At 41.4% G+C, this 26,278-nt stretch overlaps 1 protein-coding gene across 1 annotated transcript in view; it reads left to right on the top strand.

The window, feature by feature from the left end:
• The first annotated feature begins 924 nt into the window (after positions 1-924).
• LOC122642015 overlaps positions 925-26,278 on the top strand; it is a 35,000-nt gene continuing 9,646 nt past the window's right edge. The window contains exon 1 of the mRNA XM_043835395.1: positions 925-1,042. Coding sequence (XP_043691330.1) covers positions 940-1,042 — 103 coding nt within the window. The 5' untranslated portion in view covers positions 925-939. The remainder of the gene's footprint in view (positions 1,043-26,278) is intronic.

Consider the following 26,278-nt stretch of genomic DNA (forward strand, 5'->3'; position numbering starts at 1 on the left):
GAAATCAGGGTTACATATCTTAACACCAACAGCAAGAGAAATCGATGGAGCCATCGCTTAGGGCAGCAGCAGAAATTGAGAACAATACAATACTGTCAGACAATCCAGCGGAGTAGAAAAGCAACATATCAATCTCCTTCAACCCTCGTCTTCGATTGAACAAAACCGAAGGATCCGCAACAATAACAAATTGAACCGTAGCAGTATAATTTCGACAGGGAGCAACGAGGTAGAGCAACAAAATCGAAGAGAGACACCAGCAGTAGCAAGTCTTTAGCAATCGATTAAAAAAAAACAGCAGTAGCAATCGATAAGATATGATTCACATCACTGCTAGCAAACTTTCGAACTGAACATGTATGATTTTCCACACTAAATCTTCATGGAAACCCTAGTTCGTTTTCTTCTTGAACTAGGGTTTCATTCTTCAAACTAGAAACCCAAAACGACTCTCAAAACGGCTTTGACGGAGAGAACCAGGTGCTGGTTAGTGCTTTGATACCATGTAAAGAACCTAGGACCTGTAACCAGTAACCTTAGAGAGAGAAGAGAAGAGAGAAAAGAGAGACTGAGAGAATAATTGCTTGTATTAATTGATAGGTAAGCCCCTCTATTTATAATAGAGGGAAAAGTTACAAGAGACTAAAATAGGCGATGTGGGACTAAAACCCACATAGCCGACTTACACTTAATAACATAAAAACTACCCCAAAAAGACCAGAATACCCCCATGGTATTCTGGAGTACATATTCCAACAGGTTAATGCAGTTCAATTATTCTTATTGTTGTTAATATTGTTTGACTATCATTATTATTGTTTGTCTTTTTCTTTTCTTCAATCTTGTTATTTGTGCATGTTTCTAGTGTAATCATTCGTAGATGGAGAAGTCAAAGAACACATGCCATGACATGGATATTTGTGTTTGATTGTGGCACAGATGAAATTTAGTCGCTTTCTGTCAAGAACAGCTGATAGTGACCTATTGCGGCTCTTGCACCAGCCTTGGGTAGTAAGAACTTTCTCTACAAACATCACGTCTGGTTTGTCCTCTCTTACAGACATCTTTGCTTAAAATTTTGACCCACTAGTTAGAGTTTGCATGTAGAAATTGAAAGAGGAATTATAAATATGTGATGGGTCTACTCTCCGTCTGTCTCTCTTGGTCTCTTGCATGTTTTCTGATTGCTTGTCCCTCGTGAGTTCTTTTTTGGGTGCTCTCGATTAGATATTTATAACCTTGTTATGGTTCATCAATAAATTTGATATTTCATTAGAAAACTTGTTGGGAATTTGGGATTCCCATTTTATTATTTACACGTGACTTAAAATCATAAACAATGATATAAGCACTGATATGTCATTTTGATTTACAACAATTTTTATTGGGCACAAGGCCAAGAAAGAGACTATAAGAAGGTGGCTGATTGGGGTATCTTAGGTCAAATCTAGGGTTAGGTTTATGAGAATAGGGTTAAGTCTTTTATGGTTTTAATGGACAGGTCTAGGAGAAGCTAATAGGATAGGTTTGAACAAGGTTTAAACAAAATTTGAAAATTTCAGAAATTAGGGTTAGGGTTTCGGGTTTTGGTTTTTAGAATTTAGGTTAAAACTAGGGTTTAAACTTGGAATTAGGGCAAGGGGCTAAGGTCGAGTGCTAGGGGCAATGGGAAGGGTGGTCGGTTGTAATATGGTGTAATTCTGATGGCTGAATTGGGCTATACAGAATTTAGGGTTTTTTTTTTGGGTTTTACAGAGACAAGGTAAATTAGGGTTTGAGTCGTTGGGTGGGGCTGCAAGTTAGGTCGAGTGGAGGAGGAGATGAGAGGGGGCTGTAGTTGAAATTTGGTTGAGATTGGATGGAGGAACAAGGCTGAACAGAATTTAGAACAAATTAGGGTTTATGGAGATCAATGGGTTTGTACTAGAGGAGACAATGTGGGTCGATTAGGGCAGGTGGGGCTTGGGTTGGAGGATTAAGAAGAAGAGGGGAATGCTGAAACAGTAAATAACTTATTGGTTTAAGGAGATCTTCAATGGCAACCTTGAAGACAGCTTTGAAGAAGAACCTCCCGATCTACAAGATCCAAGGAGTCACTGGAGGTCCACCAGCCCTTCAACCTTGATATGACTCACAAGGGAGGGGGGTCTTGATATGACTCACAAGACAATCTCAGAAGAGAGAAACAGCAGCAGCAGTAGCCAGCAGCAAAGGCTCTGTATGGTAAGGTTCTTTTTTAGTGTTTTTGGTGTTTTTTCGTTTTTTTGGAACAGAAACACACTTAAAACTGAATGGTATGTCCAGTTTGATTTTTTGTTTTTTTGAAACGAATCGGTGATTGGGCACACTTTAGAGCCCCATTTGAGAAACACCAAATTGGTGTTTCTCACTTGATAAAAACACTTCTTTGAAAAGTTGGAGTAACAACGCCCATCTTTAGTTACGAGGGGTATTTGTGGTATTTTCCTTAAAAAACATAAAACCCATCAAAATTACCCCAAAATTATCGTCTTCTTCTTGGAAGGTACTCTGCGATGGAAGGCAGCGAGGGATTGAAACCACGATCGAACCTTCAAGCTTCTCTGGTTGCAGCGTTTTCTTCTAGGGTTCGCCGCGGGCTATCTTCTCCCTGAGATTCTGGTTTTGGGCAATTGGGTGTCGTTTCTGCTGCCAAAAATCAAAAGGTTTCACTTTCCTCTTCGGGAAGATTCGACGATCTACTGCATTTAAACTTTTCCTTTTGGGTTTCCACGATAGAAAGTTAGGTCGAAGAAAGATCGAATTTCGATGCGAATTCGTAGATATATGCAGGTTGGGGTTTTAGTGTTTCGATTTACATGCTAGGGTTTGATCATTGCGTGAAAAGGTCCAGGAGAAGAAAGAAGAAACGTATTGTCTGAGGAGTTCGCATAATTTGATGAAATCATGGCTAAATGTGAGTCCAATCTCTCTCAGAACAAACGCTCAGTAAATCTCGATCTCTCTTCTCTCTCCATCTCTCTCGGATTTCTCCTCTCCTTTCTCTCTCTTCTCCCTTGTTCTCTATTGTCACATAGGGCAGCACTGATGAGGTGATCATACGATCCAGTTGCTGCCCCCATTACCTCATGAATGATATTTAATTCTTCTCGATAAGAACCAGCCATTGCAGCCTGCGGAAATTGGAGCTTCAGTTTTTTTTTTTGGGATTGCTTCTACTACTCATACAAGGAATCAACTCTACTTTTGAAGACCACAACCTGCCGGCAGTATTCCCTATTGGTCCAAGTTCTTATCTCAGTTTTTACAGCACTGTTTCAAGACCTCCTAGGATCGATCTTCATCAAATCAGGGTTTTTGAAAAAACCTTGACAATTGTCGATCTAGGGGATTGGGCTCTCTATTAGTTCTGATTTTTTGCATGCTTCTTCTCCACTTATAAGGAGTCATTCGAATGCTATTTGGGCCTCCACAGTTCTGGTTTTTTGTGAAGACTCCTTGAGATCGATTTCACCATCATCAGGGTTTTTTTCAAAACCCTGACAACTATCGATCTTAGGGATTGCTGCTGATTATTGGATCTGTTTTTTTTTTAGGGTTATTTTCTCCATTATAAGGGCTATATTGACTTCAGTTGGGGTTATAATTCTGCAGTTTGGTGCCTTCTTATTCCCTTCATCGATCTCAACAAATCAGGTTTTTTTTCAAAACCCTGACCAATATCGATATATGGATCCTACCTTGCTGCTGTTTCTGATTTTTTAGGGGCTCATTCAGCCTAGTATTTGAAGACATTAGTGGACTTCTCTGCTGCCAGGATGGGTGATTCAGCCAACTCCACAGCTACTTCAGATCATGATGGCAACAAGAAGACAGAATATCACAGTTTTCCACCTAACCCTATTAAACTGGATGGCTCAAATTACCTTCTATGGTCCAGATCAGCCTCCTTTGCCATTGCTGGCCGTGGTCTCACCGACCATATTGATGGCACTAGTGTGAAACCCAGTGATAAAGGCCCTGCTCAGACTAAGTGGCTTGCCAATAATGGTGTTCTCATGTCATACCTAATAGGCTCTATGACTTCAGAGTTATAGCATAATTTTCTTCTTCTAAATACTGCCGACCAGATTTGGGATGCTTGCAAGGAAACCTACGGGCAGCTTGGCAATGATGCCCAAGTTTATGAACTTCGACAGAATGTACTTCACACTACTCAGGGAGATTTTTCTGTTTCCAAATACTCTGCTAGTCTCCGCAGTCTATGGCAATAGTTGGACCACTTCTCTGATTTTCACCCTACTACAGTTGATGACATTGCTTCCTATAGGAAGCAAGTGGATAAGATTAGGGTCTATGATTTTCTAGCTGGTTTGAATGTGGAATATGATCCCATTCGTGTTCAAGTGTTGGGCCATAAGCCTTTTCCCACACTTGAACAATCTTATGCATTGGTTTCATCTGAGGAGAACCGTAGGGCTGCCATGTTGCACCCTCCTATTACTGACAGATCTGCTCTCAAGGCTGCTGCTACTCCCACTCCTGCACCTAGTTACACTGCTTCTCTTGGTGATTCTACTACAGGGACTGTTGTTTGTGAGCACTGTCACAAACCATATCACACCAAGGAGAAGTGCTGGAAACTTCATGGGAAACCAGCTGACTTTGAAGCAAAAAGGGCTGCCAAGACCAAAACAAAGATAAAGACCAAGGCTCATCAGACTGAGACTATTACTACAGCCCCTACTACTGACACTGGTCTATCGCAGGATGATCTACAGGCACTCCTACGTATGCTGAGGTCTTCTGCTGCTACTGCCTCTACTACATCTGCTATTGTCAATTCTTCCGCTCATTCAGGTTCACACTTTGCCCAGTCAGGTATTCCTTTTGGAGGTCGTTGTGCTTCTGTAGCCTCCCATCCTTGGATCATAGATTCTGGGGCTACAGATCATATGACCGGTTCCTCTAGTTTGTTTTATAGATATTCTCCTACTTCTGGGAAGTACAAGGTCAAGGTAGCTGATGGTTCCCTTTCATCTATTTCTGGAAAGGGAATCATCAACTACACTTCCTCTCTTCCATTAACTTTTGTTTTGCACATTCCTAATTTTACTACTAACCTTCATTCCATTAGTAGTATTACTCGTGATCTTAACTGCAAAGTTACTGTCTTTCCTTCTTATTATGTGTTTCAGGATCTGGCCTCTGGGAAGACGATTGGATTGGGTAAAGTACACGGTGGGCTGTACCTGCTTGATGATGGTCGCTTCTCTCCACCACCATTACCTTCTTCATTACACCAAAACTCCATGGTCTCTTCTGAACTCTATCAGTGGCACTCTAGGTTAGGTCACCCCCCTTTAGGAATTTTAGCACATTTATTTCCTAGTTTGGTCACCCTACATACTAAGGATGATTTTTTTGTGAGGCGTGTGTTCTGGCCAAACAGGCATGTTCAAATTATCCTATTTCAAATAAAAGAAGTTCTTCTTGTTTTCAGTTAGTGCATTCTGATGTTTGGGGCCCTAATCGTAAACCCTCTATTTCTGGCCATCGGTGGTTTGTATCTTTCATTGATTGTCATTCTAGGAACACATGGGTCTATCTCTTGCACACAAAAAATCAAGTTTTTTCATGCTTTCAACACTTTCATAAAATGGTCCAAACTCAGTTCTAGGCTACTCTCAAAATATTGAGAAGTGCTAATGGAACAGAGTATAAAGGATCACAATTTCAAAAATATTTGGCTGACCATGGAATCATTCATCAGACTAGTTGTGTTGATACCCCTGCCCAGAATGGTGTCTACAGAAAGGAAAAACCGCCACTTGTTAGAAATAGCCAAAGCATTAATGTTTTCGAGGAATGTCCCGTCTCAATATTGGGGGGATGCGGTTATCACGACAGCCTATCTCATCAACAGGCTGCCATCTCGGGTCCTTCACTCCCATAGCCCCTCTGATATTTTGATTGGTAATTCCTCCTTTATTGTGCCTCCCAAGGTGTTTGGTTGTGTGTGTTATGCTAGAGATACCAAATCTCCAGGCAAACTTGAACCTTGGGGGCTCCGTTGTATTTTCTTGGGTTATTCTCCAACCCAGAAAGGCTATAAATGCTACCATCCCCCTTCCCGCCGTACCGTGGTTAGTATGGATGTTATTTTCCATGAGTCCATTTCTTATTATTCTTCGCCACCTCTTCGGGGGAGAGTCTTTAGTGAAGATGTGGCTTTCGAAATTCCTTTACTGAGGTGCCTTTGGTCTGCGCCCGACCATCTTTACCACCCTCGGCTGCTGTCGGCCCTTTACCTCCCATGGCTGCTGCCTAGCCCTTTTGGATGCTTCCCGTCCAACTTTGGATGCTGCCCATCCTACTTTGGAGACTGCCCAACAACCTCTAGTTGTTCCTCCCTCACCTAATGGGAATCCTGTACAGGGGGAGACCATAGAAAATAGTGTTGTTAATATTCCTATTCAGGGGGAGCTGACTCCAGTCCAGAGAACTATTGGTGAATTTCAGAAGAGAATTGACAACTCCAACATGATCACCTATACAAGGGGCAGATCCACCAGAGGGCAGTTGCATCCCACTGTAGCATCAGTACCCATCCAATTGCCGGCTCCAGACACAGATCCTACATCTCCTGGTAATCCATCTCCTTCCGACCTACCTATTGCACTTCGCAAAGGTACTAGGACTTGCACTTTACATCCCATATCTCATTTTGTTTCTTATAACTCTCTTTCTCCCTCTTTTCGTGCATTTGTATCTTCTCTTTCCTCTATCTCGATTCCTAGAAATTGGCAAGAAGCATCTACAGATGGAAAGTGGAAAGTGGAAAGCAACAATGTTGGAAGAAATGAGAGCACTACACAAAAATAATATGTGGGATCTTGTGGCTCTTCCTCCAGGGAAAAAACCAGTGGGATGTAGATGGGTCTTCGTGGTTAAACAAAAAGCTGATGGCTCGGTGGATAGGTATAAGGCACGTCTGGTTGCAAAGGGGTTCACTCAGACTTATGGAGTTAACTATCAGGAGACCTTTGCACCAGTGGCAAAGCTCAACACCGTCAGGGTGTTATTATCTTGTGCTGCAAATCTTGGGTGGGATCTTCAGCAGTTAGATGTCAAAAATGCCTTCCTCCATGGAGAGCTTGAGGAGGAGGTATATATGGACATTCCACCAGGTTTTTCTGATGACAGGACTAAGGGCAGGGTTTGTAAATTGAAGCGTGCCCTTTATGGTTTGAAACAGTCACCTAGGACCTGGTTTGGCATATTTCATAAGGCTATGATTTCAGCAGGTTACAAGCAGAGCAATGCTGATCACAGTTTGTTTATCAGACGGCTTGGTAACAAGGTTACTCTTCTCATAGTCTATGTGGATGATATTGTGGTCACGGGTAATGATGATGCTGCAATCAGGGATTTGAAAATTCTTCTTGGCCGTGAGTTTGAGGTCAAAGATCTTGGTCCCTTAAAATATTTTCTAGGGATAGAAGTTGCTCGATCTTCAAAGGGCATCTTTCTTTCTCAAAGAAAATATGTCCTTGATCTATTGACTGAGACTGGGCTACTTGGCTGTCATCCTTCAGATACTCCTATGGAAGCTACTACAAAACTTAGGGAGAAAGAGGGTGAGCTTGTTGACAAGGGTGCTTATTAGCGGTTAGTGGGCAAACTAATCTACCTTTCTCACACACGCCCTGACATTGCAGTTGCTGTAAGTTTGGTGAGTCAGTTCATGCATGATCCCTATTCCTCTCATATGGATGCAGTCCGTTGTATTTTGAGGTATTTGAAGTCTGCTCCGGGAAAGGGAATCCTTCTATCTCCCAATGATCACTTGAAGATTGAAACCTATACTGATGCCGATTGGGCTGGTTCTCCTGACAGAAAATCTATCTCTGGCTACTGTTCCTTTGTGGGTGGGAACCTTGTCACATGGCGTAGCAAAAAGCAGAATGTTGTGGCAAGGTCTAGTGCTGAAGCCGAGTTTCGCGCAATGGCACAAGGAATTTGTGAACTTCTGTGGCTTTGAGGATTATTGCAAGATATTGGTGTTGCTGTCCATCTTCCAATGATGCTTCATTGTCACATTAGCATTGCTCATGACCCTGTCCAGCATGATCGTACTAAACATGTGGAGGTTGACCAACATTTCATCAAGGAGAAGCTTGAAGCTGGCCTTGTTTGTGTTCCCTTTGTGAAGTCTACTAATCAGCTAGCTGATGTGTTCACTAAGGGATTGAGTAGCAAGCTGTTTCATCCTATCTTAGTCAAGTTGGGCATGCATGATATATATGCTCCAACTTGAGGGGGAGTGTTAGTTATATGTCCAGAATACCGTAGGGGTATTCTGGACCTTTCTTCTTTCTTAGTTGTGTTTATTATTTCGTTTTAGTCCCACATTGATTTTGTAATCTTTTTCATTCATTCATTATGATTATAAATAGAAGTGCTTGGTGATCACATTGATTATCCAAGTCTTACCCTAATCCAGTCCTCTCTACAGTCGTCCATATACGTTCCTTCGCTGGATTCGTGCTCCAAGTCCATCAACGAGACGGTGAATGGTTCGCATCAATTCACAATAAAGGGATACTCTCTTGCGAAGGGGATGGGTGCAGGGAAATACATATCAAGTGATATGTTCACCGTCGGAGGGCATCAATGGGCAATATACTTCTATCCCGACGGCAAAACTAACCTAACAGCTTAGGAATTTCAAGAAACTCAAAAGGATTTCTTGTCCAGCCAAGATGTGGTGCTGGTCAGGATGGGAGTGGTTTCTAGTTTTTTTAATGGTTTTAAGTTAGATGGGTGGTTCATTCAGGTTCTTCGTATTTTTACATTTCCTTTCAATCTGTTGGGTTTATGTGGTTTATATGCCAATAAGCTGGAGGGAATTGTTAAGGAATGGTGTTTTGCTTGAGATTCGATGCAGTGGTTGATAATTGCAAGGTTTATGTGCTCTAAATGATGGCCATTGTTCTCAAGTTATGGATGATTGCAGAAAAAATATAATAAAGAAATAGAAAGAGCAGAACAGAAGGGAAAATGTAGGACTGCATCTTCATGCAGTGAGTCCACAATATAAGAACATTTGACTAGCAAAACTAAGATTCATTTTTGTAAAAGTTAAATGGAAACCCTCTTTCTTTATATTCCTAATTATCTAAATCTGAAATTAGCTGATAACAAGGAGATTGAAATGTGTTGGTGTGGAACAATAGAAACGATTCTGTTAAGTGTGACCCATACAGATTTCTGTTTCTTCTAAACTTAAGAAACATTTTTTTTTTCAGGGTTATCATACAGCAATTCAGGACCCAGAAATGCTCAAAAAACACAAAAACACATAAAAGTGCGCCGGATCCAAAAACACTAAAAAAAAACAGAAGCATTACCATACAGAGGCAAAGTGACGGAATTTTTTAAAAACAACTGAATTGTGTGGGGGAGCTTCCCATGTTTTCTATTAATAAGGGCCTAAGGGCCAAAATCCTAAAACAATTTAAACTCTCCTTCATAAATTGTGGAAGGGAGTAGCTAACTTAAAATAACTTAAACTTTAAAAGGTAAAAAGACCTATTTGTCCCTAGTGACTTTAAAATAAAAAATACAACTTAAATTGAACCAATTGGAAGCAACCAAATTGAACCGGTTCAATTAAAAACTTAAAAATAAAACTAAGTATAGAACTGAAATAAACTAAGTATAAGACTATACTACGGCTCCTACTATGACCCTATGCTTAAGGTGGCTTCTTCAACTCGAGGCAGCTTGGATCTACATCAATGATGGTTACAAAGAGTATATAAAGACCCAACAACCACAATCCTTGTCGAAGTCTAAATCAGATTTCAACTCTATCTTGGACTCAACCGAAACAAACTCTAATTCTATCGTAATCTGAAACAGAAAAAAATTCAACTTCAATGGGACTTTACCTTCCTACAACTCTTAATATGATAAAAAATCACTAATAATCCCTAATGAATCCAACATCTAGCTGCATCAACTCTCCCTAATGGCGTCATTAAGTATGTATAGCCTCCTTGCTTCACCTTGGTGGTGTTTTGTGCACCATCGTAGAGAATACCAGTATGTCGTTGCCAAGGTCGCCCTAGAAGAATGTCGCAATGCGCCAACGAGGTGACAGGCAGGCAAAGCACATGATACTATAATGGCCCAAATTGTAAGTGTACTTGAACTACTACAGTGGCCTCTTCTCGAGCTGTAGGTCCAAAACCTCGCACATAAATTTGATTGAAGAGTTGCTTTTGTGGAAGGTTATGTGCTTGAACAAAATCAGCAGAGACAAAATTGGCTTCTGCACCGGTATCAACAACTGTATGAACATTTGTGTAATACCCTTCTGTCTGAAGAGGGGAGCTTTATTAACTAGTCTATTTGAGAATGATGCAAGACTAGTAGAGTGAGCTTCAACTTCATCATCAGGATCATCATCTGGATCATAATCTTCCTCAGGAGGTCAATTTCAACCTATGGGACTGCCAGAAGCACCTTATAAGCCTCCTAAGCTTGGATATAGGCATCCATACGGGATTAATGACTCATGCAACTGCATCAGCTTATACCTCAAGTCTTCGATGAGACGGCTATCAAAGTTGAGGACTCAATGAATATGACATTCACTGTTGATATTGATTTAGAGATTAAGCACTTAGAGTTCGTTACACCACTAAGCTTCTTTAAAGAGAAAGCTCCACGCCTGGAAGACTACATTCCTAATATCCATGAGTGGCCAAAGTTCTGTTATGTGATGCAAATACATCACCAAAAGAGGCTTATTTTGATGGGAATAAGTCTAGGGCTAGGTTATATACATGTTGGGCCTCTGGTCCCATGTGTTTTCAATGTAATAGGTCACTTTATGGACCTAAAGTAGGGGTAAGTAGGTTGCATGCAGGATTAGCTTCTATACTTAGTTTATTTTCATATTTTGGTGTTTTAAATTGAACCAGTGATTCAATTTAAGTGATTTAAGTCACCTTTTTTATTTAATTTATTTTCTTTTTTTCTTTTGGGTCGACCCTCCCACAAATTTAGAAAGGGAGGTGGAATAGTGTAGCCGGCTAGGAGTATTCATACTCCTAGACTGAATAGGAGTAAGGCCCTTGGGTCATTATTTAATCAATAGAAACCGTGGAGCACTTCACTCTCCACTTTTGAAAATTAAATTACTCTTGCAAGCTGATGCTGCTTCTCTTCTACTGTGAAGATTGCTTTGTGTGTGATCAAAGCTGGTGGGATTGGGGTCTGATCCAATGGACACTTTGCGGTGTGAAGCCTGAGTGGTTCTTCTCAAGCTCTCTTTGTTCAAGTCCTGTTTGTCTCTCAAGTTCCTCCATCAACAAGTTGTTGCCAATCACTTTCTGCCATTACAAGTAAGTTGGAAGTACCCAACCCACATCCTTCTTTTCCTAATCCTCTATAATTCCAAACCTTAACATCCCCTTTTGTTATTTTAAGTTTCCCATAACCTAAAACCTACACTGCCCAAACCAGCCATTACATTCTGCCCAAATTTGGATCGATTCTTCCCCACCCCATTTGGGAAACTCAATCTGAGTTTGATCACCAAACTCCCTCTCAAACCCTAGATTCCATCACTCCATTCAAACCCCCCCAAACCCTAACTTCTGTCCAGCTAGTTCCAACCATAAAAACCCATTAGACCTTGGCCAAGTGTCCCTCTCCATACTTGGAAAACTCGATCCAAAGCCCACACTTAAATTCTCCCATTGAACCCTAGAATCCCTAAATATCCACTTTTCAAAAACCCAAAGCCTAAACCTAACTTGCTGCCCAGTTAAGTTTACACACTTCCATCCATCCAAACATCTCAGGAGCTTCATTGATAGACTCCCCTACACCTGCCTAGTGTAACCAGCACATCAAACCCTAACCCTAATTTTGACCTAAAGCCCTATATTGACCTATGCGAACTACCTGCTCAGAACAGATCCTGGTTGATTAGCTCCTATTTGGTCCTCTATCAATCTAGGACTACATTATTCTGGAATAAATTATCAATCAAAATAAAAATTAAAAAATGCCTTGGTCATAAGGCGACAGCACACCTTGCACATTCAAATCCACCTAGGCAATGCCTTGACAACTATGTCATGTATGTCCCTTGTTCCTAACAAAATTTGCTTGACCTTAAACTATGGCTTACAACTTTACATATAAGTTTTTTACCGAGGATTTGAATTTGAAAATTACAAGATTATCCACTATGGGGTTTTCTTTTACAAAACTATCTACCTATTGTTTCAGTTAACAAAAATGGACATTGTTGGGTTTGGGTTTACAAAACTACCCAAAACAGTGATTTTCATACATCTAATATATTTTGACATTTTTGCCCTTAATTCCCACTACCAGCCCTTCACCCCAGTTCTCTCATCTTCTATATACCACTATTGCCATCGCCGTCACCACCACCACTTCTACCGCCCACCCCCTTGAACTTGCAATCGGGTCTAGGGAGAGAGAATCTTCCATGGTGAAGCCGAAGAACCAATGCAGCGTCTCTTCACGGCATACATGATGGAAGGAGGAACTCATGAGAGATGAAACAGAGGAATGAGAAACTCTAGCAAAATCACAATCCGAAGAAAGCGAAGCAGGTCTTCAAAGACAAGTTATGGAAAATGAAAATATAGCAAAAACGTGTACATTAATCTACTAATTTCGAACTCACTTCGACTTCACATAGACAATCAACGTTATGAAAGGCACAAAGGAAGAAATGGAACCCTAGAAAGAGAGAGATTGATACATATAGTTCACAGGAAATAGCATTTTCAATATAATTATATATAGACTTGAGATTTGGGGATAATCGATTATTTCAGTTTCCAGATTGACACTGGTTGTGGATTCCGAAGTTGAAACTTCGACCTATCGAACTCCTTCTCAACTCTAAAGTTAGGATTTTGTATCTTCCCCACTTTTATTTTTTAATTTTTACATCATAGATTGTTCTGATTTGGTTTGTAACTCTTTCGTTAATCGCCTAGATCGATCTTCTTCTTGATTCTATCAGTTCTTTGTTCCCCTTGACTGACATTTTTTAACTTGTGAGCCTGAATTGAATGAATTTGTAACAACAATGGTTGCTGCAACTCCATTCACCCGCTTAAGCCATGAAAACTGCTACTCTACCGATTGCAAATCTCCACCAACGCTGCTGGTCGCTGCAGGCAGATCTCAGTCGAAGCCCAGAGGTAAGTCCTTCTCTCTTTTTCTCAATGTTCGATTCTCCAGAACAGAGATCTTCTGATCCTACAACCCTCACCCTGGTCCCCATACTCATCGTATAGTGTCTCCATCACATAGTCCGAAATCTCGCGAGATCTCGCCGAGATTCTCGGTTTTTTGAAATACCGAGTCGAGATGGGCATCGAGTGGCAAAAGTGCAATTTCTTGTCGAGATCTTGGCAATATCTCGATTGTATCTTGTTTCGGGTAGGTATATAAATAATAGGAAGAAAAATTCAAAATCTCGGCGAGATCTCGGGTCATGGGCATGGTTTCGGGTCTGGGCTAAGGTGATTTTGAGTCATTTTGACCCATTTAACTTATCAAAACCAAGCCATCTCGACAGAACTCGGCCAAGAGGCTCTTTACTCATCTTTTAGCTCTCTCTTCTTACTTCTCTCAATTCCTCTCTTCTACTCTTATTTTTTGCTTGGATTCAAAGCTTTGGAAGGTGATTTTGCTGCCAAACTGAAGACTGAAGCTCACTTTTGCAAGATTGATCAAATTTTTGAAGGATTTTTGAAAGGTAACCCATTTTTCCTAAATCTATTTTTTTCAAAAAAAATTGATGAAATCTTGGTAGATTCATGTGATTTTGAATTATGTTACACAACTTTGGCCGATCTATCACTTGATGGAGGCTGAATTTTTTTGGGGTTATTAAATTTTTTATTATAATTTCTGGAAAAAAAATGAATTTTTTCAAAAAAGAAGTTGAAAAAAAAGGATAAATACTTATTGTTTGGATGTGATTTTGATATATGTTAGACAAGTTTGCATGCTCTACAGCCTCATGGAGTCATTTTTTTTTTCACCGGTAAATTTTTTTTTTTTTTTTTTATTTTTCAGATTTAATAATAATATTATTAAAATAGTTAAAAAATATATAAAATTAAGGAAAAATATCTGTTTTTGTTGAAAAATTATGCACAACATTTGTACATAATGTCCAACTTCAAATGATGTCAAATACATCATTATGTTATAATATTTTATATTTGAAGGTATAACTATTTTTAATAAAAATTGTAAAGATTATTTTTAATTAATAAATAAATACCAGGGTTAGGGAATAAATAAGAGATGTATTTGATTGTTCTAGTAGCTTCATATTATGTTTAATAGTTATGAATATAATACTTTAAGTGTTTAATACTTTACTTTAAGTCTGTAATAGTTACTAATACATGTTTTTCTATGTAACAGTGTAAAAAATAAGATATTTCTTACACAATGGGGGATATCGCATGGCTACATGGAGTCCCGATGTCTGAGGACAAAAAGAAGTCAAAGTGTAACTACTGTGGAAAGATTCTAAATTCTGGAGGAGCAACTAGGTTAAAAGAACATTTGTCTGGTTTGGGCAAAGATGTTGCCAAATGCCGAAATGTTTCGAGCCAAGTGAAACTGGCAATGGCAAAAAACTTGAGAGGAGTACGAACAAAGAAAGTTGAGAGGGAAAGACAACAAATAGCTTTTGATGAGGCAGTTCTAGAGAGGCCTGGTGTAGAGATCCGTAGAGGAGTAGGAGATGATACTGAATATAGGCCTACACCTGGTGAGTTCGAATCAGAGGCTGAATGGAGGATTTACCGGCAGAGAGTAGGCAAAGTTTTCATTTTGAGAATATAAGAGCATATGAGTAAGCAAGAGAAGCTGGTGGATCTGGCTCAGCTGCACCAGTGCAACAAGATGAGGGGAGGAGAAGCACTGGCACACGAGATATCCCACGGCCCCAAGCCCGACCACCAGCACGTTCCCCAGATACCATTTTTTAGCAGGATCCATCTACCTTTAGGCAACAAGATGCCTTCCAACCAACTATCCCGCAAGTGTTTGGTGGTAAACAAGAGGAAGCATAGAAAGCCTTCAGCAAGTTCATGCTATACAATGGCATTCCAGCTAATGTAGCACAAGGAACATATTATAATGCATTCATTGACGTTGCAGGGAGGGCTGGCCCAGGATGGAAGGGGCCTACACCATATGAGTTATATAATGTATATTTTCCTCAAGAGGTAGAGGAGCTGAAACCGTACATGAAGGGTCTGAAGCCAAGGTGGGATACATATGGGGTTACTCTTATGGCTGATGGTTGGGGTGGACCTACTAGACAGTCCATTATAAATTTCATGGTGAGTTGTAATGGGAAGATTGTATTCTTGAAGTCTGTTGATGCATCAAAGCATGTAAAGGATGCATCATACTTGTATAAGCTACTGAAGCAAGTGGTGGAGGAAGATATAGGAGCAAATAACGTTATCCAAATTGTGACGGATAACGGTTCTAATTTTAAGAAGGCTGGAGAGAAATTGATGAACAAGAAGAGTAAGAGGATCCGCCTTTTTTGGACTCCATGTACAGCCCATTCTATTGATTTAATGCTGAAGGACATGGGGAAAAAAGTTTTGGTGGCGGATGTGGTCAATAGGGCAAGGCAAGTAACCAACTTTGTGTATAACTATGGTTATGCTTTAGCCATGATGAGGGAAAAATGCAAGGGGGATTTAGTGAGGCCTGTTGTCACTCGATTTGCCACCAATTACATTGCATTGAAGAGCTTTCAGACGAAGGTGGTAGGTCTGAGGTCAATGTTTGCAAGTGAAAAATGGTTTACTTGGCAAGGCTCTAGGATAGAAGAAGGGAAGGCAGCACAACAGACCATTGCAAGTGATCAATTTTGGAAGGACTTGTATAAAGTTGTTGCCATATTAGAGCCAGTGGTGGCAGTACTAAGGATGGTTGACACGGAGAAGAAGCCTACCTTGCCCCACATATATGCTGCCCTGGAGAAGATAAAGGAAATTATCCGAGCTGCAATACCCCGAAGTGCTCGGTCATTCATTAACATCATCGATGAGCGATGGGAGAAGCACTTGAGTCATCCATTGCATAAAGCTGGTGAGTTCAACACTTCAACATACTTTAAACTTTATATGAGTTTTTACATTTACATATTCAAAACTCAAAAGTATTAAGTCACTAACAACTTATATTTGTGGTTCCCCCTTTACTAGCATACTATTTGAATCCAAAGTACCAGTATTCGCATAATCTTGGGCTAGACACGGATTTGTTACTGGCAGTTGAAACTGTTATTGAGAAGTTGGAGGTCAATGCCAAGACACAATTTGACTGCAATGATGAGGTGAGAGTATGGGACTTTGGTACTTTGGTAGTAAGTAAAGGAATGTAATTACTAAATAGCAAATACTAATGCCTCTAACACTATTTGAAATTTAAAATGAAAATAGATAAAATTCTTCAGAGAGGCCTCAGCAAGTTTCAAGATAAAAGGCTGCGTGGAGGGTAGATAAAAGTCGACCCTGGTAGGTGGCAATGTGGCATGACATTACATTTACGAATTATAATTTTATCCCTTTAGAATGCACATATTCTTAATATTCTATGTTTATAATGCAGCTGACTGGTGGGTGCTTTATGGTACAAGTTCACCCAACCTGAGGAAGGTAGCAATCAAAGTGCTCTCACAAACTTGTTCATCTTCTGGGTGCGAGCGCAACTAGAGTACATTCGCATTGATACACTCAAAGAGGCGGAACAGATTGGGTAGTCAACGACTGGAGCAGCTGGTGTATGTGCATTATAATATGAGACTAAGGATGAGGCACATACGTGAAGAATTTGAGAACAATGACAAAGATCCCATCGAGTTAGCCAACAAATTCCAGGAGGACTCTGATGATGAGGATCCCCTATTCTAGTGGATGAGGGATCTTGGTGCACCAGAGATAGATGAGCCTGGAGGTAGGCCCGACTCCACCATTGCTTCCGTAACGGGTACAAATGTTGACGACTATATGTCGCAAGAGGGGCGTGCACATTCAGAGTCACCGAGACCTTTTGAGGATGCAACAGGAACTGCTCCTGATGATGATGATGATGGTGATGGTGATGGTGATGGTGATGACCCTGCTGGTGGTGATGACCCTACTGGTGGTAGTGGTGGTGGTGGTGGTAGTGGCATGCAGAGTGGTGATTATTATGATGATCGTCATGAGGGGATGCGCGAGCAATACCAGTATGATGTGGGAACGCAGGAGGACCTTGTGCGTTTCACAGGTAAGTCTCAGTTTACACATGCCACACAAGATCAAGACCATGGTGGCCACAGCAAAACGTACAAGAGAAGGACGGGTCGCAAACACAACCAACCTCGATATGATGACACGAGTATGAGCATAGTACTATATCTCGCGATATATCGGTATCTCGGGCCTACCGAGATATCCGAAATATCCGAGATATCGCGAAATATTGCATTTTTTCGCAATATTTGGGGTCCATCTCGGGGTATTTGGCCATATTTAGGCTCGAAACTTCATGGACAGCCTTATTTAAGCTTAATAAACACATTTAAACCATAAAATTGTAAAAATGTGAATTCAAATTGGTGTTTTGGGCTTGCACTTGATTGACATACTGCGCCGACCTTAAATGTATAAATAGTTAAATACACATGATTAATGAAATCACAACTTAAGTTACAAATTACAAGCGCTAAAGCGCTAATAGTAGTCTTTGTGCCTCCCTGGATCAATCCCACTCATGCCTCGCCGGAGTCGACGTCCATTGCTCTGTTTGAATGACATATGTGGACCACGGTATAGAATCGGAGAAGAAACGAGCGTAGTCATCCACAAGTGTCACGTAAATGGAATCATCAATCTGTAGGTAACCTATCCTAGGATATAAACTAGGGTTACCAATCGATCCAAATTCGTGAAGAAGATGATCCACCGTGGATATGATGTCGCCGGCGCAAGAGGCGATGGCATTGGCCGCATGTATGGCCGGTGAGGTTGGTAGCTAGGTCCGCTAGGTACGCAAAGATGTTATCTACAAAAGATGATCCAAGATGTCCCTCGGGACGGGATCGGTAGTCATAGTCCCCTACCCCACTAAATCGCCCCATATGATGATGATCCATATCCATATCCACCGTAAGGTTGTGATGCACCATAATCCGCGATGCCAATGGAGCGGCATGTGCGCCAAAAGATGGGGCACGCCTAATGTCCTGGGTCCTCCCTCCCTATCACCCATACTCAAACCACCAACAGAGCTAGATAGGTTATCAATGTCCATGCGATCAGAAGTTGCGAATCATGGCTCGTTCGAATTTCACGCTTCCTCGTCAGATGTATGTAGGGGGCCTCTCGAGGGGGGTGCGGGGCACGCGTCCGTGGTCCGTGATTCAGGTGGCACGATCAAACCGTGTCTCTCCAGCTGAATCGGAGCGTGGTCTCCACAGTGCCGAATCCCCGGGCCTCCGGCCTACCATAACGCCCGCATGCCGTCATATTCTTCACCAAAGATCACCACCACCAACATCACCACCACCAAGATCACCATCACCACCACCAAAGATCACCATCATCACCATCATCATCATTCGAGGACTTAGACCACTACGCTCATCATCAAAGAATAACATTGCCACCGTGGCAATGGAATGGTATGGGCGAGGCTTCCTGCATGTATCTAACCCTCGTCACCCATATACTGGCCCACATCAAAGACCAATCTCGAGCTATCATGGGCCTCGGGCCCACCTCCCTCCTCATCCAACACTCGGCTCACCTCTATCCCTCACCCAATCCACAATAGGGTCCTCATCGTCTCGAGTCAACTTGAAAGATGTCGGCTAGATCAATGGTGCCCCCCTGTCCCTCGTGTCCCATGCGTATGTGTAGCTTTCAGCCTCAAGTTGTAGTGCACATACACCATGTCGATAACGTTGAGACCCCAACTGCTGCGCCTCTCGAGTGGATGAGCGCAAAGGTACTCCAGCTTCCTCTCAACCAGATGCGGAACATGTTTGGGCAAGGACTTTAATTGCTATTCTTCTTAAGTTTTCAGCCGATTCCCATACAACACCCACCATTCAGTCGCATTACAAGTTTACAACAAAAAGACATGTGTCAAATGTTGTTTCAACTTTCAACTTTCAAATTTCAATACATATGTAATTTAAAACTTAAAAGAATTACCAAAGATCACCACGTGCTCGCCTCAGATCGCAGCCTCGGCTCCAAAACTTCCCAATGCATCCCTAAATACCTTGATCTATACCCACGTGGAAAATTAGTAAGTACTTCTTCACTACTTATTTGAAAGCATCAATAAGTTGAGTTTCCAAATGAACTCACTTCATTGTTGCAAATGCTTCAGAGTGCACCATCCGCTCCAACTTCTTCACTACTTGTTTCACAAAGATCAATTGAGTTTCCAACCCAAGCCTATTGTTATATTGATACTTAGGGTTCAAGTAGTATGCTGAAATATGACATATAGAATAGAGGTATTGTAAATGCATAGGTAATTAGTAAATAATAATACTATGAATTAGTAAACATAAAACAAATTTACTCACCAAACCTTATGCAGTGGATGCATAAGTTGATTCTCCCAATGAGCATTTATGATATCTAAGAAGTGTTTATTCATGCGAGGACCCACAAGATAGACACTATCTTTCATCAAGTCTATTGCAAGATATAGGACCGGCATGGTTGGGCCCTTCGAGCGGAGTCGCAACATGTAGAACTTGAATTATCGGCTCTAAAACTTTCACCACTTTGCTTAGTTTGGTCCGAGAAGTCCTCGAGATGACATCGTTGTTTGTGCTTCCCTCCCATTTGCGCGTCTTGGAACCCTTCCATTGAAACCACTCCTCGAAGCAAACATGCTTCTCACCGGCCTTCTTTGTCTCAATGCTTTTGAGGGCAATGTAGTTGGTGGCAAATCTTGTGATGCCAGGCCTAACCAAGTCACCCCCACATTTTTCCCTCAATAGATTGAGTGCATAGGAGTGGTTGATACAAAGTTGGTGACTTGTCTTGCACTTTCAACCACAGCTCTTCACCAACTTTAACTTTCCCATATCTTTTAGGCATTAAGTCAATGCAATGGGCTGCACAAGGAGTCCGAAGAGCCGGTACTTATTATTGTTCATCATCTTCTCACCGCCAGCTTGAAGTTACTTCCATCAGTCTGCTACAACGGACAACATTCTCAATACCCACATCTTTTTCCACTACTTCCTTTAACAATCAGTAAATATATTTTGCATCCTTTATCTCTTTGGATGCATCCAGCATTTAAGGAACACTGTCCTCCCATCACAATAAACCATGAAATTGATGATGGACTTTCTTGTAGGCCCGATCCATCCATCCGCCATTATAGTCACCCCATATGTCTCCCCATATTCCTCATCTCACTAATGTACTCATCAATCTCACTCTTTTGTTGAGGTAGATAAACATTCATTACCTCATATGGGGTGGGGCCCTTGAATCTGGGCCGCCTCTGCAATGGTATCTATCATGGTATCATAATGGGGGCCTTGTGCGGTGTTTCGGGATGGTATGGTATAGCATCCACTTAGCTATTGATTCTTTAACCAATCCCTTCATCCCCTTCCATGCTCCTTTGATTCGGGGTCGATCGCTTCCTTTCTTCTTATGCAATTTAGGATCGATGTTGATGGTGGTACTGTGATCTTGGTAGAGGTGTTGGGGTTGCCCTCACACTTTGTGATCTTTTAAAAGGATTCAAAGTTTTAGGACCTCCTAACCGCCACTCCTCCACTACCCCTACTCTTTGTCTCTTGATCATCTTGAAAACTTCCTCTACTCCTTGAAACAGTCCGCCTAAAATCCCTAGCCTCCTCTCGCTTGTTTGTATGTCATCGTGCATCGCAATGTCATCATCGAGAGGAGGAGGAGGAGTCATCATCATCATTGTATCGTCTTCCTCCTCCCATCGAACTCCTCACCGTATCCTCAAGTTGTTCTCTTATCCTTTGCTTGTCAGCCTTCCTCTTCTTTCTTCCCCTCAAACTATCACCAATCTCCCGGCTACTTCGAGGGGACCATATGACAACCTACAACATCTTTAGATCCTCCATCGAGATGTTGTTTAAGTCTCTTGGACCCACCTCCCATAAATTGCATGTGACAATAATTACATATAGATTTTCTCTTATCCCCATCAATGGGAGTACCATGTAACCATGCAATGTCACCCCTATCTTGGCTGGTTGGTCTCTCTTGTTCCCTCTGTTCTCTTTGTTCCGTCGCCCCCTTTGTTGACTACTTTCCCCACTTTTGCTTGCCCCTCGCACGTTGTCTATCACGATCCGCCATAATGATACTTGTTTCTCGCAATGTAAGTAACACAAATAATTAAAAACTTAATGTAGATGCACTTCAATTGACACTTTTAGATTTCTAATACACTTGTATAGTTATTTAATATTTTTCCCCTAACCCTTATATTTTTCACAAAATTAAAACCAATTTTTTATATATAATGTTAATATAAGTATTGACCTAACACAACAAAACTATGAATTAGTAAACATAATATACATGTAATGCATCTCAAAACATATAGAAATAACTTTCATATTTTTTCATTATTTTTTAAACTTAAAACTCATATTTTTCCTTATTTATTTCTGTTTTTTTAATTTTTTATATATTTTTCTTAATTTTCGAAAATTAAAAGAATTATTTAAGAGCAGAAAAATAAATCCGACATTGTGAAGCTGTAGATCGGCCATTGGTGTCTAACATATATTTAATTCATTACCATCTAAGTCATATTACCCCTAATTATTTCCTATTTTAGTTGTAGGAAAATGAATTTTTAAAACCAGAAAAAAAATAAAAAAAATACATATGGAAAAAAATTTACACCGTGAGGTGTAGATCGGCCTCCGGTGTCTAACATATATTAATATCATCAACATCCAACAACATTTGTACAAAGTTTTTTTAAAAAAATAGTTTTAGAGAAATATAATTTACCTTAAATAATGAAAATAGGCTTGGATGATGAGCTTAGATGACCCTCCGACGTCTTCCCGCGACAAGGAGCTTCAATGAGGCTTGGAAGGGAGGAAGAAGAGAGAAAATTTCATTTTCAGCAGCTCTCGTCGAAATATCGACCAAGAGCGCGAAATATGAAATTTATAAGGATTTTGAATGTGACACTATTGTCACTTTACAATATCTCGCGATATATCGTGATATCTCGCGATATATCGTGAGTTCCACGATATATCGTTGAAATATCTCGATATATCGACGAGTTATTGTACTTTTTTATTTCGACATTGTTTCGTATCTCGGTCATGTCGAGATTCACGAAATATCGCGATATATCGCCGATATTTCGCGAGATTTTATACCATGAGTATGAGCACCATGCTAGCAAGTTTTGGAAGCGTGACTATGGATACTGGTAGTGAGCATCAGTTGTGGCAATCATATCAACCTCATCATCACTATGATTATGGCCAGCAGAGCTCCGGTTCTGATCAGTTTGGCCAGTCAACACATGCGTATGACTATCAAAGCAGTGGGTCTGGCATTGGGTCCGGCATTGGGTCCAGCATTGGGTTCACATTCCCAGTCCCATACATTACTCAATATGACAGTAGCATAAGCAGTGGATCTAATACTTCATGGCAACGGTCTAACGCCACTGTTGAACAGCTATACCCTAGGATAGGGGTTTTGACATATGTGGATGAGAACTCTTATATGAATGCTGTGGAGAACCATATGCAACAGTGGAGCAACAATATGTTATGGGAAGACTATGTGGGACAAATGGGGAATGAATATGTGATTCAATCTCATTTTATGTGATGATAGTTGTAACTTGTAACATTGTTAAGCTTGAGCAATTTGATGTATCACTTATTCACTTTAACATTTGTAATGCTTATTAAGTTGTTTTCCTATTAATTGAATGTTTTGTTTGAGTCCTATATACATAAATTATGTCATTAATGTATATAGTATGTTATTTTAATACGTCGTCGCCTACCAACTAAGGGTCCGATGTAAAAGTCCTATTTGGACTTTGTTTTTGCAAAATCTGATAATGCCATTGTGTTTAAATGGCCTAAAATAGGCTGTATACCGATTTTTAGACCCAAAAGAGGTCTAAAACCCACCGAGATGGGCTTCTGAGTCGGAAAAAAAAAAAACACAAACTCGCTGAGATCTCGGCTCAACTCGGTTTTGGGCTGGGCCGAGATGGCTCCGAGACCCGAGTTTTCGAACCTTGCTCCATCACGGCCATTCCAGGGAGCATCATCTGCAAGCCCGCCTCCTCCGCCTGAGCTCAAAAAACTACAACTAATCCCGTAGCGATTAGTTGTCCATTGCATTCAGGAAGTAACTCTGAAACTGGACGACCGAAAGTGGGCTTGGGGTGGAGGTGATCGGAGAAGTAGAGGAGGGGGTAAAATGGTCAAAAATGTACCCGATTGAGGGTGGAGTACCTGCTTAACCTGTTTTAGCTAGTTTTGTAAACTCAAACTCAAGGTGGACAGTTTTGTAAAAGGAAACCCGATAGTAGATAATCTTGTAATTTTCCCAAAAAAAAAATCATAAGCTAAAACATAATTTGACTAAAAAACAGAAATTTCCAAAATTAATAGAATTGAAGTTAAGTATACCGATTTTGAAATATTTTTTTTGGACTTAGTTTATTTTTAAGTTATTTTGGGTTGAAGGAGGGGGGGGGGGGCAGGTTAGGCTCTAGTGGCGCAGGTTAAGGTTTCTTTCGTGGGACTAGGTTTTGGCGATGCTTCCTCCTTCTCGAGAGGATCGCCCTCCTGATCCCTATCTTGGGAAGGCTGCGGCTGGTGCTCTTCCGTTTTCCTTTGCGTCTGCTGTTACCATGGTTCGAGAACTCGCGAGATCTCGCCGAGTTTCTCGATTTCGTGAGATCCCGAGACGAGATGCCATACGCATTCTAAAATTACACTTTCTCGGCGAGATCTCGGTATTGTCTCGGTACACATTTTTTCCAGTTTTTTTTTTAGTTTTAAAAGTTCAATATCTCGCCGAGATCTCGGTATCGGGTTAGAACATGGTGTTTTTACCCATTTTAATTACCCATTTGACCCATGTGCCCATTTTTATTAAAAGAGGGCAATGGACAGAACTCGGAAATGTCAATAGTTCTGTCCATAGCTCTCTAAACAAAGGGGAAAACACTCAAAACAACTCTCTCCCTCAAATTTCTTCCTCTTTCTTTCAAATCTTGGGTGGATTGCATTGTTTGAAGTGAGATTCAAGTGCTAAAGTGAAGATTCAACTCCAACAGTCCAAGAATCATCACCTATTTGTAGGATTCCAAAGTAAAACTCATATTTGGACTTGTTTTTTGGCAAATCTGGGCATGCCATTGTGTTTAAATGGCCTGAAATAGGCTGGATACCAAGTTTCAGACCCAAAATATGTGTAAAATCCACCGAGTTGGGGGTCCGAGTCAAAAAAAAAATAAAATGCAGCAACTCTCGCCGAGATCTCGACTTGACTTGGTTTCTGGCTTGGCCGAGATGCCACCGAGACCCGAGTCTTAGAACCTTGGCTGTTACTCAATCATTGGGTTTGCCGCCTGTGGAGGTGGAGGTTAAGAGGCCATCGATTTTTTTTGGAGAGCCTAGTGTCTTTTTCTCCAAGGAGGAGGTGGAGAGGTCGGAGCGTCCATTCTCTGCTGCTTGATCTCCAAGTGCAGCTATGGTAGGCCATCGTTATTCTCGAACAAGGAGTATTTGCTTAAGTCGTTTTTCCTGCAAGGGGATGTTATCGTTTCTTCCTTGGACCCTAGACACGACCTTCGGTTTGCTTTGCAGGCGGATTTTGTTAAGGTTTGGGTGAAGGAGCAGTGTCATGTTCGGGGTTTCCTGTTGCGCTTCATGAAGTGGACTTCGGATTTCGTCCCAGGGTGGGAGTCACCCTTTGCGCCTATTTGGGTCTCCTTACCAGGGTTACCTGTTAACTTTTATCAGGGGAATTTCTTGGTGTCTATTGCTGGTGCAATTGGCAGGGTTCTGAAAATTGATGGTGCAACCGTGAATTGTACTCGCATTGTAGCGGCCCGTGTGTGTATCGAAGTTGACTTGCGGGCTGAGCTCCCTCAAAAGATTTTGGTTGGGTATGGTGTGGATGGATTCCATCAGAATATTATATATGAAAGGCTGCCTTTTTTACTGTAGTCTCTGCTCGAAACTTGGGCATTCTAAGGCAAATTGTAGGAAAATTTCCAAGGGAAAGGGCAGTTCTGTTCAAGCGAAAGCAAGTGAGCAAGTAGTTGCAGAGGTGGCTGGTATTGCATCGACTGCTGAACGGTTGGGTGCTGCTGTCAGGGACTCTTTTGGCGTCTTTATCCCAAGGGGTGAGGGGTCAGCGGGAGGAGGCGCAGCGGTGGTTGGCGGTGTTTCTGGACAAGGAGTTGCTTCTACAGGTCGCGGCGTGATTAGGAGAGGAGGTCGTTGGAGATCTGCCCCTTAGAGGGTTCTTGGACTTAACGAGCCTATGTGAAATGATGGTTTGGTGGTTTGTGATGACGCTGTCGGCATTGGTGGGCAAGGAGGTGCTGCTGGTACTGTTGGCGGTCCATCTTGGGTTGTGTGTGCTGAGATTGTTGGTTTGGTGGCCTGTGAGGCGGTGAAGGAGGGTGTGCTGATTGCCGGTGTTGGTGGAGTGGTGGTTCCTCAGGTTTGCACGGTGTCTCGTGAGGCTGGCTTGGTGGGTGATGATGGTTTGGAGTTGCTGACTGTGGTAGTGCCGTTGCAGGTGCGCCTGGAGGCAATTTCTGAGACGGATGTCGAAGGTGATGTTGACGGTGTTTTGGTGGTGGCAGGTTCGCAATCTGTGGAGGGTTCCTCAACACCTTTTTTTGGGGACTTGCCAGGGGGTCTTTGTGTTAGAGATGATTCACAAGTATCTAGGAGGAATGTTGTCCCCTTGAGCCGTGATGAGTTATTGGCTAGTTTCAAAGCTTTTAATTCCACTCTCAAGGAAAAGCTGCGCAAAACCTTTGAAAGGGTGGGAGACAGAGGTGGAAGGTTGGAGAAGGTGGAGCATCCAAGGGTGAAAAGAAAGTCTCCTCGGTCTACTGTTTTCAATGCTGCCCAGGTGTATAAGAGGAAAAAGTTAAAGCG

Source organism: Telopea speciosissima, chromosome 10 (assembly GCF_018873765.1).
Source record: "Telopea speciosissima isolate NSW1024214 ecotype Mountain lineage chromosome 10, Tspe_v1, whole genome shotgun sequence".
NCBI classification, from domain to species: Eukaryota; Viridiplantae; Streptophyta; class Magnoliopsida; order Proteales; family Proteaceae; genus Telopea; species Telopea speciosissima.